A 13,703-nucleotide genomic window follows, 5' to 3' on the forward strand; every position below is an offset into this window, starting at 1 on the left:
TCATGGGATGGGAGCTCAGGTGGAGTGTCAGCTGGTGGTTTGTAGCAACCAACAAGGAGATCTAGCTCGTGCTGTTGACTAAATGATGTCCCGTCGTTAGCCAAGGGCCTTTCTTAGGCTCAGTAGATTTCAGACTTGCTGTCAAGCACAACATCTTTGAAAGCAACGCCAGCAGTTCTGCCTTCCTGCCAGGTACCTTGTTCCCTGGGTGGGTCTCACTGAATCCTCACATCCCTGTAAGGCAGCTGCTGACACTGTCACCACCGTGAGGAGACTGAGGCTCAGAGAGGTTAAGTAACACGCCTGCGGTAACAGAGCTTGGACATGGCTGGGCTGGGATGCCAACCTCAGCCTTCCAAGTGAGATCCCTGGCTCTCACCCACGGTGCAGGAGAGCCTCAGGCCTGGGTCCCTATTTCCGCCTCACCTCAGTGGTCAGCAGTCTCTGTGCCTGGATTGAGATGGGGCGTCATGGAGTGGTGCCCCCTATGTGGGTGTGTGGTGAACCAAGAAGAAAAATGAGCTGGTGCAGTGCTTAGCTTTCAGCAAACAGCTGATCTTATCCAGTGATGAGATCATAAGCTTTTATTAGTAACGCAGAGATTAGGATGAAGAGGAACTGGGCAATATTCATCATGGGGTCAGTCTTGTTCAGACCCTCATCCCTTCTATGCATGCCCCACAATGCATTGTAGGCAGGAGACAGAGGGATTGATGCTGTAGATTAAAACCTTAAACTGGAGGGGTATATGTGCTGGAGTGCATGGGGAAAGGGAAATGGCATAAGAGGAAGGGGCCTTTGATCAGGCACACCTGGCTGCCCATCCTATGCCTGGAAGGTGTCTTTGTTGAGATGCAAACAGCATAGCCATCCTGTGACCAAGGTGCTTAACCAGAAAGACCATTCCTTCCCCTCTAGCTACAAGATTAATTTTGTAAGCCTGCATTTTCTGTTTAATGATGCAACACGTTAGAAGTCGCCAGTAGAAACTGTCATCCCCCCCTCCCCCACCAAGCCAGGGTGCATACTTAGTACAATTAAGTAGTCAAGGAGACCTTGGGAAGCAAAACTCAATCTGGGAAAGCAGCTGCTTTCCCTCAGGGAGAACGAGATACAGATGCTGCTCTGGGTGGACAGACATCCCATGCTGGACCTCCCAGTCCCAACCTGAAAAGAACGGTTGCAGGGGTCAAACACCAGGGCAGATCCAAGACACATTTCTCTCTGACGTGGTCAGGGGAAAGAAGACGTGTGTTAAGGACAGGGGGCAAGTGCCCTGTCATGGAGAGATCACGGAGACGCAGGGCGTGTAATAGAGTCTCTGTGGGTGGGGGCCCATGTCTATGCGGAGGAGAGGCAGGAGGAAGGACGCCTTCCATCCTGTGGGTGCTCAGCAGTGGGTGAAGAGGGGGCCAGCCCAGTCACCAGCGTACCCATCTGCAGTATGCCTTCCCATGAGCTATCCTGAGGGCATGGTACGGGGTCTCTGTGGAGGACTTTGCTGCCCCTGCCTGTGACTGTGCTACAACGGTGGTTGGCTCCAGCCTTGACCATGGACACCTGTCCAAGATTCTGCTCAGTGTTTGCAAACGTTAATCCCGTGCAGCACTTCAAAGCCAGTGAGTTCCGTGAAGGAGCTCTGAACCTGCTGAGTTGGTGACTTCCATCTGGTTCTACCTGACCCAGGGGCTCTCAGAAGAAGACATGTCCTGGTTTGAAGGAAGGTTGGGCCTGATCCCGGAAACACAAATGTTTGAATCAGCCGTGACATTTTGAAATGAGCATGTGTGGCCCAGAATGTGGGACATGCTGACAGGTCACCCATCTGTCTGGGTGGGCTTTCTATTGAGGTCACTTGCTAAGTGTCCTATGATGTCACTGTCAAGCAACCTGGCCGCCATTGTGACACCTGGGGCTGCATTGTGAGCCCAGCGCTGGGGGCTAAGCCTCACCCTTGTTGCTAGGAAGGAAGCAGAGCCTTCACTTTGCATGGATAGTGGCAAGAAAAGCAGTCCCCCAAGCCAGGACCCAGGCTCGAGCATGGCCCATTCTCCCCCAAGGGCTGGGGCACCCCGAACTGTCAGTGCGGGCCCTGCTCCTCCAGCAGTTCCGGCAGGGGCCTGGGATGATCCCCTGCCACCTGGCTGCCCCAACGGGAGATTCCTGCTCGAAGACACTGCTTTCCAAACGCCGACCGAAAGGCCCTCCTTGAGAAGGCCAGGCCCAGGCACGAACACCCTGTCCCTGAGGGACGGGAGCCTGTTTTCTCTCCCCTTCCCCAAGAAACTGTGGAACATCGTGAGCAGCAATCAGTTTGTGTCCATTTGGTGGGAGTGTAACGGCGCGTGCATCGGGATCAACGAGAAACTATTTCAAAAAGAGATTTTGGACCGGGACGGTGCTGACAAAGTGTTTGCAACGCACTATATGAAGAGCTTCATCCGCCAGCTCAACCTCTACGGCTTCAGCAAAATGCACCAGATTGCTTGGCGACCTGTCTGCCGCGCTAGATGGTTCACAGAAGAAAGATCAGTGTGTGTCGTGAGCAAGGTAACAAATGAGGGCCTCCCTCCCAGGGCTAAGGCGGTGGGCTCGGGGACAGGGTCATTGAACTCCCAGGGCAGCCTCTGGGGAGCGGGGCACCTAGGGCGAGGTGCAGGACAGCTCCTAGGCCTGTGTCCCCTCTGGGTGGTGGTGACAATGACTGAGCGTTATTTTGGGGAGAGGGTTTCAAAGATGATAGCTGTGACATCTCAGGATCTGTGTTCCCTCCTGCGACTGATACGCCCTATGACACCACAGCTCTTGAACTTGTCCCCTAGCTAGCCGTGCTGTTCCCTTCCTCTGCAGACAGCAGGGCCCTGCAAGCTGGACTCGAGGTGCTGCCCTAAGCCATTTAACGAGAGTGCTGAAGGCAGAGTACCGGGCCTGTGGAGCCCGGCCAGTGGCCCCAGGTGGTGAAGAGCCCGTGGCTCCCAGCAAGGGATTGGGTCTATTGCCAGGTCCATGTCGTCGTGAAGGCTGCGAGTCTTTATCAGTCTCAGTGCCATTTCAGAGTCCCCTTGCGGTCGGTTGTGTACCTGGACCTTGGTGGGTTGTTTACTTGGATTTTTGCTCTTTGAGTCCTGTTCCAGGGGTGAAATGCCGGTCGGAGGTTGGGGAATGTTGAGGGTTAACAGTCGTGTTTCCAGCTACCACCTGGGACTGTGACCTTTGTCAGAAGGCCGCCAGGACAGCTAGTGACACTGCTTGGGTGGAGATTTGTTTTTAGTTGCTGTCAGTTCTCCTGTGACGTCACTTTCATTTCTTTTTCTTTTTAAAATGTGGATCTTAGTTACACTTCTACTATTGCCCCTACTTTAAAAGAGACTTCCCTGAGCTTCTCCTGAAGATGAAGAGAAGAGTGGGCGTAACAGGGTCATCCAAAGCCGTCGTGCACGTGTACTCCCAGCAGAGGGAGAGGCAGCCCGAAGCCCCAAGATCTCCTTCAGCACCTACAGCCATGGAGCGACAGGAAGCTCCCACGTGTCCCGGTGAGAACAAGCCGGCGGGCCTGGGGAACCCAGAACTGCCCGATGACACGTCCGGAAGCAGCACTGCTGGCTGGGCGCCACCAGCAACTGCAGCAAGGGCCCTTGAGGATGTTGGGAGGAACATGGAGGCTGCGGCCCTCTTGTCAACGCGGTCTCCCCGCCAGCCAGAGAGGACCCAGGCTCCCTGGGCTACCCCTGGTGCCGAGGCCACCATCCTCGCACAGCCCCCCTGGGCTGTCCGTGTCAGGGCTGCTGCACAGATATGTTCCTTTGGGCCAATGGTGGGTCTGCAAGCTGAGCCTCCGGGATACCACAGCTCCCCTGCCATGTTCCTGCCTTGGGCGGGCCTGTTGCCCTTCTGCTGCCCCTGGGTCCCCATGCCCATCAGGGCTATGGGGCCTGCTGCTCACATGCCTGTTTCCTCACCCCCAGCCATGCCATTCCACTGCTTCGCCAACTGCCCCTGCTTCTCAGACTACAGGCCAGCTATCATCAGGCCCCCAGGGTGTCCTGTGTTCAGGGACCACCACAGATAAGGCAGTTGTTTTCCCAGGATGTGTGCAGGCCAATAAAAGCACCAGAAAATGAGTGACCATCTATCTGAGTGATGATTCTTGTCTCTGTCACTTGTCTATCTTTGCACTTGAGTCACCCTCTGAGGTATGGTTTGCTTGCATGGTAGAAGCAAACGTAAGCACGGTCTTCCCTGGCATAACGCAGGCCCCTAGGTGACGCTCAGACAGGTTACGGGTGCAAGAAAGCCCCTCGGACAGCCTGCATCCACTCATTAAAGAGCTGTCTGTCAAATCTGTGACAGGTTCCAAACCCTGGCGTTGGTGCATAACCACCACACTGCCTTCCTGGCCACCCAGGCACAATTCCCCATCCTGTTGGTGCCTTTTATAACACTCTCTTCAACTGACAGATGAAGGAAGACCAACTCTCACTTTAGGGAAGGACTTACACGTGCCCTTCCTGTCCCCCAACATGCCGTTGTGGAGGTGACAGTCACCGCCCATGAGTCCTACAGGTTTTCTGATGAGAGGGGCTCATGAGTATGTGGGTCCCGTGGTTTACCTTTTGGCTTTGATTCCAGGTGCTGGGTCTGGGAGCTTTTTCTTTTATTTTTAGAACTGAAAATTGCAAGGATGTGATAGTTGTGCTTAGGAAGAAACCTCTTGGAGACAAGCCTTTCTCTTTACAAGTTGGTTCTGCTTGCTTGGAGTATCCACAGGAGAACACACGCTCTCGTCAATGGGCCTCCGTAAACACTGCTCTGTCCGAAAGCGCATGAGAAGGACACTTTCCAGTTCTTACCATAGATAATTAGGCATAGCACCCAAAGACTTCTGAGATCAGGTGGTGGGAGAACCCAAGCCCCAATACCCCAAGGTGGCCATTTCCTGGATTTTGAATTTGGCCCAAGGTAGGAGAGTCCTGTGAGAGCCGAAGAGTGGGTGGGAAGTGGACACTTGGGAACGGCTGACAGAAGTGCTTGTAATCCCCATCTCGCACTGCCTTGCAGGTGGAGAGCCCCGTCTAGCTGCTGTTACAAACCAGTGCTTAGGTAGAAATGGGTGCCCATCGCCTTTCTACGCTTCCTGAATTTGTGAGCTCTTCCACTTTTCAGAAGGGCGTTTTTCTCATCTTGTAATTCCAAATGCCTCTTGATCTTTACTTGAGTCACGTGGAGATGGATGCTCCTTAAATCCACTTTAACCCACGGGAAACTTGCTTACATGCAGATCTACGTAGAAAGGTGTGGGTTTGCACAACGTAATACCGGGTGGTTTGTCTCTGAAAAGGATTTGCTTGAAGGACATGGTCTCGTTTACAAAGCCTAGAGTGTATGACACCAGTAGCAGACCTCCTCCGTACTTCATTCTTACCATTTACTCATTTCTCTGTTTTGAACTTAATAGTTAAAGGAAATATGCCGACCTTGAGTCCCTCTGAGCTAGGGCAGAGGGCTGCTTTCTAGAAACATCTGGGAGTAAGTGAGTGTGAACAGGTTTTAAGGGCTGTGTCCTGACAGCTAAACCAAGTCTTGAAAATACAGACCAGGATGATCCAGGGCACGGTATTTCACTGTTGCTTCCAGGACACGATAAGGTGACAGTGATTAGAAAAGTGTAAAATATGACTGAACTAGAAGTGGTTCTAGACCTAGAGAGGACTGCATGAAATGTACAGAAGGTATGTAAAGTGTGACATTTAATGCTAAAGTCGTACACCCAGGTGGTTCTCATGTCTGGGTGATAGGAAATACCTAGACACACACGTGTGTGTATGTCTATGTATATATTATGTATAAAAAAAATCACATAATGAGAGTAACAATAGCTAGGCCTTTCGAAAGCACAATTCGACATGGTTACTTTGGGCACCTGCTCTGTGTCTACTGCCATGGTCCATACAGCTTCCTAAACACCTGACAGAACCTTCCAGAAGCTAGTGAATTGGTTTGACCTCATCAGTACAAGTGTAGAGTCATTGCCTGTGTCTTGTGTTGAGGGAGAGCATGGACACCCTGGACTCACTTGCCACTGAGCACCGCCCAGACTTCCTTTAGCCCAAGGCCAGCTAGGTTCCAAGGTCAGTGTACCCCAAGATCACCTCTGAGGTCTCCTTTTCCCCTGTACCCTCTCCAGTGAAGGTGGCTACAGCCAAACAGTGACAAATGAGAAAGTGGAAAATAGGGTAGCACCCTCTCCCATGGTCTGACCAAACCCAAGAACCCCAGTTCTGTGGGAATGTGTCCACGACCTCCCTGTGTGTGCTGCCTCTTAGGGCTTAGTGACAATGGCGTTCTGCCATCATGGCGCCCCATGGGATGACAGACGACTGTCATAGAGGCCAGTGGGGGCTCTGGGTCATTACCACAAAGCTGGATGTTGTCAGTCAAACGGTCATATAATGGTGGGTGAAGCAGCAAGCAGTTAGGGACTGTGGTAGAGCAGCACGGAGGGCAGAAGTCCTGTTTCCAGCAAAGCCTCAGAAATCACCCCATAAGTCCTGAGGACAGTGGTTCTCACTCGAGGGTGACTTCCCCCACACCCCTGCCGCAGGACATTTGCTAATGTTTACAGATTTTGTGGGGATGTGCTACTGGCTTCTAGTGGATGGAGGGCAGGGGTTCTGCTAAATATCCTCCTATGCCCAGGACAGCCTCCATTGAGGAGAATTACCAGGTCCGATTGTGCAGTGCCCGCTGGGGACACCTGGCCCTGGTATACAACCTGCATTTCCCACCACTCCCCTTTCCTCATCCTTCCACATCGGGATCATCCCTGGGGGACTGGGCTTTCAAGGCAGGGCCCAGAGAATACAAATCCCCTTCCACTGTACAAAACAATGCAGAGGGTCAGGTACAAGTGAGGATTAGAGCGGGTGAGCATGGTGATGGCGCGGTCAGAATGAAGAAAAGTGCAGAGAAAGACAATGATGAAATCAGTGTCCCAGATGGGAACTTGTTTCAGAGGCGGCTTTGGGCTGTTTCAGATTCGTGATTTCAGAGTTTGACAGTTCAACAGACCCCTCAGAGCCCTTAGAAAATGGCTAAACTGCCAGTGGTAAAGGACCATTCCAGTGGAGTCTCGTATATAGTGGCCGCTCAGACCAAAAAAAACCCAAACCCAGTGCCGTCGACTCGATTCTGACTCATAGCCACGCTATAGGACAGAGTAGAACGGCCCCATAGAGTTTCCAAGGAGCGCCTGGCGGATTCAAACTGCTGACCTTTTAGTTAGCAGCCATAGCACTTAACCACTAAGACACCAGGGTTTCCAGAAGTGCTCCTGAAATGAGTACTGGAGTGGGATAACCATCAGGGCCCTCGAGCTGGCAAGGAGGGGGAATCGTCCTGGGAGCATTTAATCAAGGAGTCAGGAGCCAAGATGAGGAACCTCAAGGTGAGAACTGACAGGTCCATCTACCCCAGGACAGAAAGGCCCCACAGAATCCAGCTTCGGCCCTCTGTCAGCCCTGGGAGACCACGGCAGAGTGGCCGGATGTGGTGTTTCCTGACTTCTTTCTTGGGAGTCTGAGGGAGGGTTAGGTTGGTCTGAAGGGGGCAGCCTCAGGTCAGCAGAGGGAGGAGACCCAGGCTCTGCCAGGAGTCAAGGTCAGGACCCAAGGGAGAACTGAGGGGACTATGGACCCTAAAACACAGGAGCACCCCCGAAAAACCTTTTGCTGCTGTTCCTCTAGGAGGTTTTGAAGGAGCTGGGAGACTGAGGCACCTTCTGAATGCGGCCTGGAGAGTCTGAGGTCCTAACTGGGGAGGAGTCAGTGAGCAGAAGGGAGAGGACCCAGACCCTGTCAGCACTAAACATGAATATCTTCAGGACACTGAAGGTATCCCCCAGACAAAGGGGCCCCAGAATCTGAATGGGCAGGGTGTCGTCTGAGAAGGCGGCCTCAAGCAACTGAGGAGAGGGGACCCGACCCTGCTGGGAGTTAGGTGGAGGACTGGGGAGACCCTAGGTCTCAATTGAGAGGCCCCAGAGAACCTGCTCCTGCTCTCAGCTCTGGGAAACCCCAGCTACGCTATTCTGCCTGGGATCTGAGGTAGGCGGAGCGTCGTCTGTCAGGGTGGTCTCAGATCATCAGAGGGGAGGGGTCCCGGCACTACCTGGGGTCAGGGGGAGGATTGGGGAGACAGTAGGTCTCAATAGAGAGGCCCCAGAGAACCTGCTCCTGCGATCAGCCCTGGGAAACCCCAGCTACCCCTCAATTCCACCCGGGATCTGAGGGAGGCCGAGTGCTGTCTGTCAGGGCGGTCTCAGATCATCAGAGGGGAGGGGTCCCGGCACTGCCTGGAGTCAGGGGGAGGATTGGGGAGACCCTAGGTCTCAATTGAGAGGCCCCAGAGAACCCACCCCAGCTGTCAGCTGTGGGAAACCCAAGCTATCCCTCAATTCGGCCCTGGGATCTGAGGAAGGCGCAGTGGGGTGTGGAGGGCCGTCTCAGATCGTCAGAGGGGAGGGGTCCAGAACCTGCCAGGAGTTAAGGGGAGGATTGAGAGGATCTGGATCTCAGAACAGAGGGGCCCCAGAGAACTCACTCCTGTCGTCAGCCCTGGGAAACCCCGACTACCCCTCAACTCAGTCTGGGATCTGAGGAAGGCGGGGCAGAGTATGAGAGGGTGGCCTCAGATCATAGGAAGGGAGAGGTTGAGGACCTGTGAAGCGTCAAGGGGAGTACTTAGGGGACCCCAGATCTCAGAAGAAAGGGGCCCCTAGATAACACACCCCTGCTGTCGGCCTTGGGAAATCCCAAAACCAAAAAATAAATAAACCCATCGCCATCCAGTCAATTCCAACTCATAGCGACCCTACAGGACAGAGTAGAACGGCCCCATAGAGTTTCCAAGGAGCACCTGATGAATTCGAACTGCCGCCTCATCTTTGTGTTTTCTTGGAGGTTTTCCAATGGTGTTCCTTTTCATAGAAGGTTCGATGAGCTTCAGCATCATTAAAGTTTATGAACGACATAGGTCATGTGTTTCTTGCTGTTTATGTATCAGGTTCAAGAGTAAGAGTTTTGCTATTTGGTGAAACAAATGGGAAACCTTCCACTTTGTGCTGTGGACTGGGGAATGAAATCCTGACACACAGCACATGGGTGAACCTTGAAAGCATTATGTTGCGTGAAATAAGGCAGACAGAAAAGTACAAATGTTGTAACGTCGCACTATCGATCTTTCTAGAATAGGCAAATGCATAGAGACAAATGTGGATTCCTGGTTACTTGGGGCTGGAGCAGGGGGAAATGGAAAGTTACTGCTTAACAAGTATGCACCGCGTTTCTGTTGGTGGTGATGAGATACTTTAGGAAATAAGCGGTGATGGTTGTACAACATGGAGAATGTAATCAATGCCGCCGAAGTTGACGCTTAAAAAAGGTTCGGATGGCAAATTCTTATTTTCCATATTTTCCCTCAATAAAATAAAAGAGAAAAACATACAATATTAACTTTTGGGTGCCCGTTTCCTTTTTAGTCTTTTATTGTGTAACACTAAAAGTTATGTACCTGGATTTGCTTGGCTGATTCCTGAATGTAGGAGAAATTAAACTTTAATAAATGGAAGTCTCTGCTCACTGGCTCATTTTTCCCCCAAACATGAATTGAGCATCTGCTGTTTGGGAGACGCGGTGTTGCGGCGGACCGGGAGAGTTCCTCATAGAATGGTAGTGTCCAGGAGCAGCAGTCATACAGGAGGAGGGTGCCATGTCCCCTAAGACCTGCAGGCCCAGTACAAGAGGGTTTGGGGGGCTGGGGTCCCGGGGGGGAGCCGCCATAAGTTAATGCCCTAGCCAGGGCAGCTTGGGGCTTTGGGAAGCTGTAGTTGCCTGTGTGGAGTTCGCTGTAAAGAAGGTGGTGTGACCAGGTGGCCCGACTCTAAGATGGTGTCTTTGAGGAGAGACAGAAGCCTGGATGGAAATCTGCTCTTCACGGGTACTTTTGGGTCCTGGAGAAGCCAGAGAGAAAGCTCCACCTCGGGCAGGTATGGGCGTTGTCTCCTGCTATTGTCCCAGTGCAGGTGAGCCCAGTGCAGAGCCAGCTGCTTATGCCTGCAAGGAGTTCCTGAGAAGTGGAGGTGAGGCTCCCTTGCCGTGAGGCCCAGGAGCACTGGGCTTCCTTCCACTCTCTCACTGGCCAGCGACAGCCCAGCCCCTCCACTGAGAGGACATTTTCCCTAGGTCACCTTCAGTGCACTTTGGTCAACTTTAAAGAAGGACCGGTGGTTGGTGGGGTGGAAGGAATGAAAACAGCGGTTTGAATGGAAGAGCAGCTGGGAGGGAGGGAAGGACTTGGTCCTTGACTCAAATTCTAGGAGCTTCCAGTGGCACCCAGCTGGGGACGACACCCCTACACCCAAATTAAATAACGCCTCCTCTAGGACGGAATGTTTCCTAAGTCTTTTTTAAGAAATGGCATTTTTGGCTGATTTAGTATTTGGTGTCCCACTGAGCTTCATACAATGTGAGAGGCGTGGGTAATGAAAACATTCCCAGAGGAAAAGGTGATGAGGTCTGGCATCAAAAGAGTCCTAGAAATAACTGCCATTCATTAAAGACCCACGATCTGCCAGGCACTCTGCCAGGTGCTTTACTTATGCCACATGCATTCTACCAGTCCCACAATATGGTGATCAAACCCATTCTGCAGATGAAGAACCCAAGGCTCTAGGGCTTGGTCATTTCCCCACGATCACACGGCTGGCAAGTGCCAGGACTGGGACTAGTACCTCGCCAAAGTACTAACAACTGCCTAAGCCTTGGTGGGTGAAGATGAGACACAAGCACCATTTGGGGATTGTCTGTGGCTCTATTCCCCTGGTGTGATGGTTTAGGTTGTGTGTCCCCTTGGCTGGGCCATGATTCTCAGTGGTTTGGCAGTTATGTCATTATGTAGTCATCCTTCATGATGCCATCAGCCAATTAGTTGTAAGTGGAGTTTCCTTGGGGTTGTGGCCTACATCCAAAATATATATGGGACCTTCTGGCAAAGCTTGCTTGCCTGCTCTGGATCCTGTACCCGGCTCATCATCATCTGGGATATGAGCCAACAGCCTGCCATCTGATCTGCTGATCTTGGGTTCGTCAGCGCCTGCAGCTACATGAGTCAGGACAATCCCCCAGCCTGATGCCTGACCCAGGGACATGGGACTTGCCAGAGTCTACAACGCCGTTATCCATTTTCTGAAGAAAAATCTCTTTCTCTCTTCCTCTATGTGTTACTGGTTTTGCTTCTGTACAGAACCCAACCTAAGATGTCTGGGATCCTCCTGCCTGAGCCCCGGGTTCCTTGAGAGCTGACTCTTCTCAGGGGCTGGCATCTTTGTCCCATCCCCGCACCTTCCCCGGCCCCCCGCCCCCATCCCATATCCTCCTCTCCAACTCTGGAACGTGGCCTGGGACCCATTCATCCCTGCTACCAGAAGAACAGCCCAGAGTCATTTGCCCCCTCCCCCCATGAGCAGTCCTCCTCCCTACAGAAGTCCCCTGGCTGCTCTCCCCCTCCCCCTGGAAGCCCTCACACGGCAAAAGCCCCTTCGACAGAAATGTTTGCTTTGGACAGTGATGTTTAGATGTTTCCAAGTGGGCTGGTGAGTTGGGTCTGATTTGGCCTACCATCTATAGTCTTGGGATTTAGCACTGCTGTGCTAAGAAGCCCTAGTGGCACAGTGGTTATGGTGCTTGGCTGCTAACAGAAAGGTCAGTGGTTCGAACCCACCAGCTGCTTTGTTGGAGAAAGGTGTCACAGTCTCCTACCGTAAAGATTTACTGCCTTGGAAACCCTATGGGGCCTTCCAGTTTTGCTATATGTTGTGGAAATCGACTTGAGAGCAATGGGTTTGGTTTTGGTGGGTTCTATAAAATTTATATAACACTGATGTTCTATAAAGGCAGGCCTTGAATGTCACAGGAGCTGGTGTGTACTGGCAACGGGCAGCTCTAAACTATGTCAGGAAAGACCTTGCTGGGCCCGGGGTGGACGAGCTGCAGGTGGGACGGGCTGGTGCAGGGGGGAGCTGTAGGGAGGGACAAGGAGCGGTGAAGGAGAGAGGTGGCCAGAGGCCACACAGCACGAGTCTGGCCCCAGGCTGGCCACAGGCCCCAGAGCTTGGCACTGTTCTCCATTTCCACATGTCTGTGTGCAGCCTCAGTGAGTCAAGACTGAAATCGCTTCCTTTGGGGTTGTGGTCCTGTGGCTGAGTCCGCTGAGTTCTGCTCGGGTCTCCTGATCGCCAGGACTCACTCCATAAGGTGAGTCATCCCAGGGTGCCTTTGAGCACTGAAGACCAAACCAGTCATTTCTCTCAACACGGTAGTTACCTGATAAAAACTGTCTGGAGGTGGGGGCCCAAGACCCCTAGTTGACATTCCGGGACTTGGAAGGCTTAGTTGAGGGAGGGTGGCATTTTATACCCTTTCCCTTGACTATATCAAAGTCAGCGCTGTGAGGATTTCCTCCTCAGGGGCCTAGATAGGCCTGACGTCTTAGACTCTCAGTTCTCTAGTGCTGCTATCACAGAAATACTGCAAGTGGGTGGCTTTCACAAACAGAAATTTAATTTTTTTTGTCACAGTTAAGGAGGCTAGAGGTCCAAATTCAGGATGCCGGCTGTAGGGGAAGGTTTTCTCTCCATGGGTTCTAAAGGAAGGTCCTTGTCTCTTCATGAGCTTTTGCTACTGGGTGATCTTTGTGTCGGCTGGCATCCCTCTTGCCCCATGCTTGCTCTCTTGCCTGTTTACTCTCTGATATATCTCACAAGAAATTGACTTAAGAAGCACCCTACGCTAATACTGCCTTGCTAATATAACAAAGAAAATCCATTTCCAAATGGGATTATAACTACAGGTATACTCGTTGCCATCCAGTGGATCCCCACTGATAGCGACCCCACAGGACCAAGTGGAACTGTCTCATAAAGTTTCTAAGGAGCAGCTGGTGGATTTGAACTGCCATACCTTTTGGTTAGGAGCTGAGCTCTTAACCACTGCACCACCAGGAATCTAACCACAAGTATAGGGGTTAGGGATTACCACACATATTTTAGGGGGACACAATTCAATCCATAACAGACTCTTCCTCCCAGTGGAGAGAGATCCTGTGACAGTTAGAACGACGAGGAATGTCAGGGAACAATGGTCTGGCAGAAGCCATAGGACACAGCGTGTCCAAGTCAAAGCCAACACATGGTCTTTACTGGAGGCCATCACTGTGGTTTCCCAAGTTGTCTTCTTCCCCACCAATGACCTTCCGTGCCACCCAATGGCCAAATCCCTCCACGTAGGTCTTCTGTAGAGTTCACGGACTGCATAGGCCACATGAAACTTTCCTTTCTGTCCTTAAGAAAAGCTTGCTTAAGAAAAAGCCCTGTGGTCTGTAACCGACGGAAGCTGGCTGTTTAACTGAAGATTCTAGGCACCTCCTTCGAGAATGCCTCCAGTCTTCCCCACTTAAATTCTTAGCCTCAGAGCACATATCCCCAAGGCAGTGGTGACTTGACCCAACGGTGGTATGGTCTTGGGTACAAAGTGCTCCTGATTGTAGCCTAGTTCCATGGCTACTCAGGGTACCAGAAAGAGATACAAAGTCCACCTGGCCCTGTCTGTTAGTGACAAGCCAGAAGGAGAGGTCCCGTCGAATCCTGTCCT

The 13,703-nt window shown here is 52.1% G+C and overlaps 1 protein-coding gene across 1 annotated transcript; it reads left to right on the plus strand.

Moving 5' to 3' along the window:
* Positions 1–1,382: 1,382 nt before the first annotated feature.
* LOC135228809 (heat shock transcription factor, X-linked-like) lies at positions 1,383–4,268 on the plus strand. The gene is made up of 2 exons (XM_064277690.1): positions 1,383–2,550; positions 3,335–4,268. The coding sequence occupies exons 1-2, from the start codon at positions 1,990–1,992 to the stop codon at positions 4,067–4,069; spliced, it is 1,296 nt and encodes a 431-aa protein (XP_064133760.1). The 5' UTR covers positions 1,383–1,989; the 3' UTR covers positions 4,070–4,268.
* Positions 4,269–13,703: the final 9,435 nt, after the last annotated feature.

The sequence above is a fragment of the Loxodonta africana genome, chromosome X (assembly GCF_030014295.1).
Source record: "Loxodonta africana isolate mLoxAfr1 chromosome X, mLoxAfr1.hap2, whole genome shotgun sequence".
NCBI lineage: Eukaryota > Metazoa > Chordata > Mammalia > Proboscidea > Elephantidae > Loxodonta > Loxodonta africana.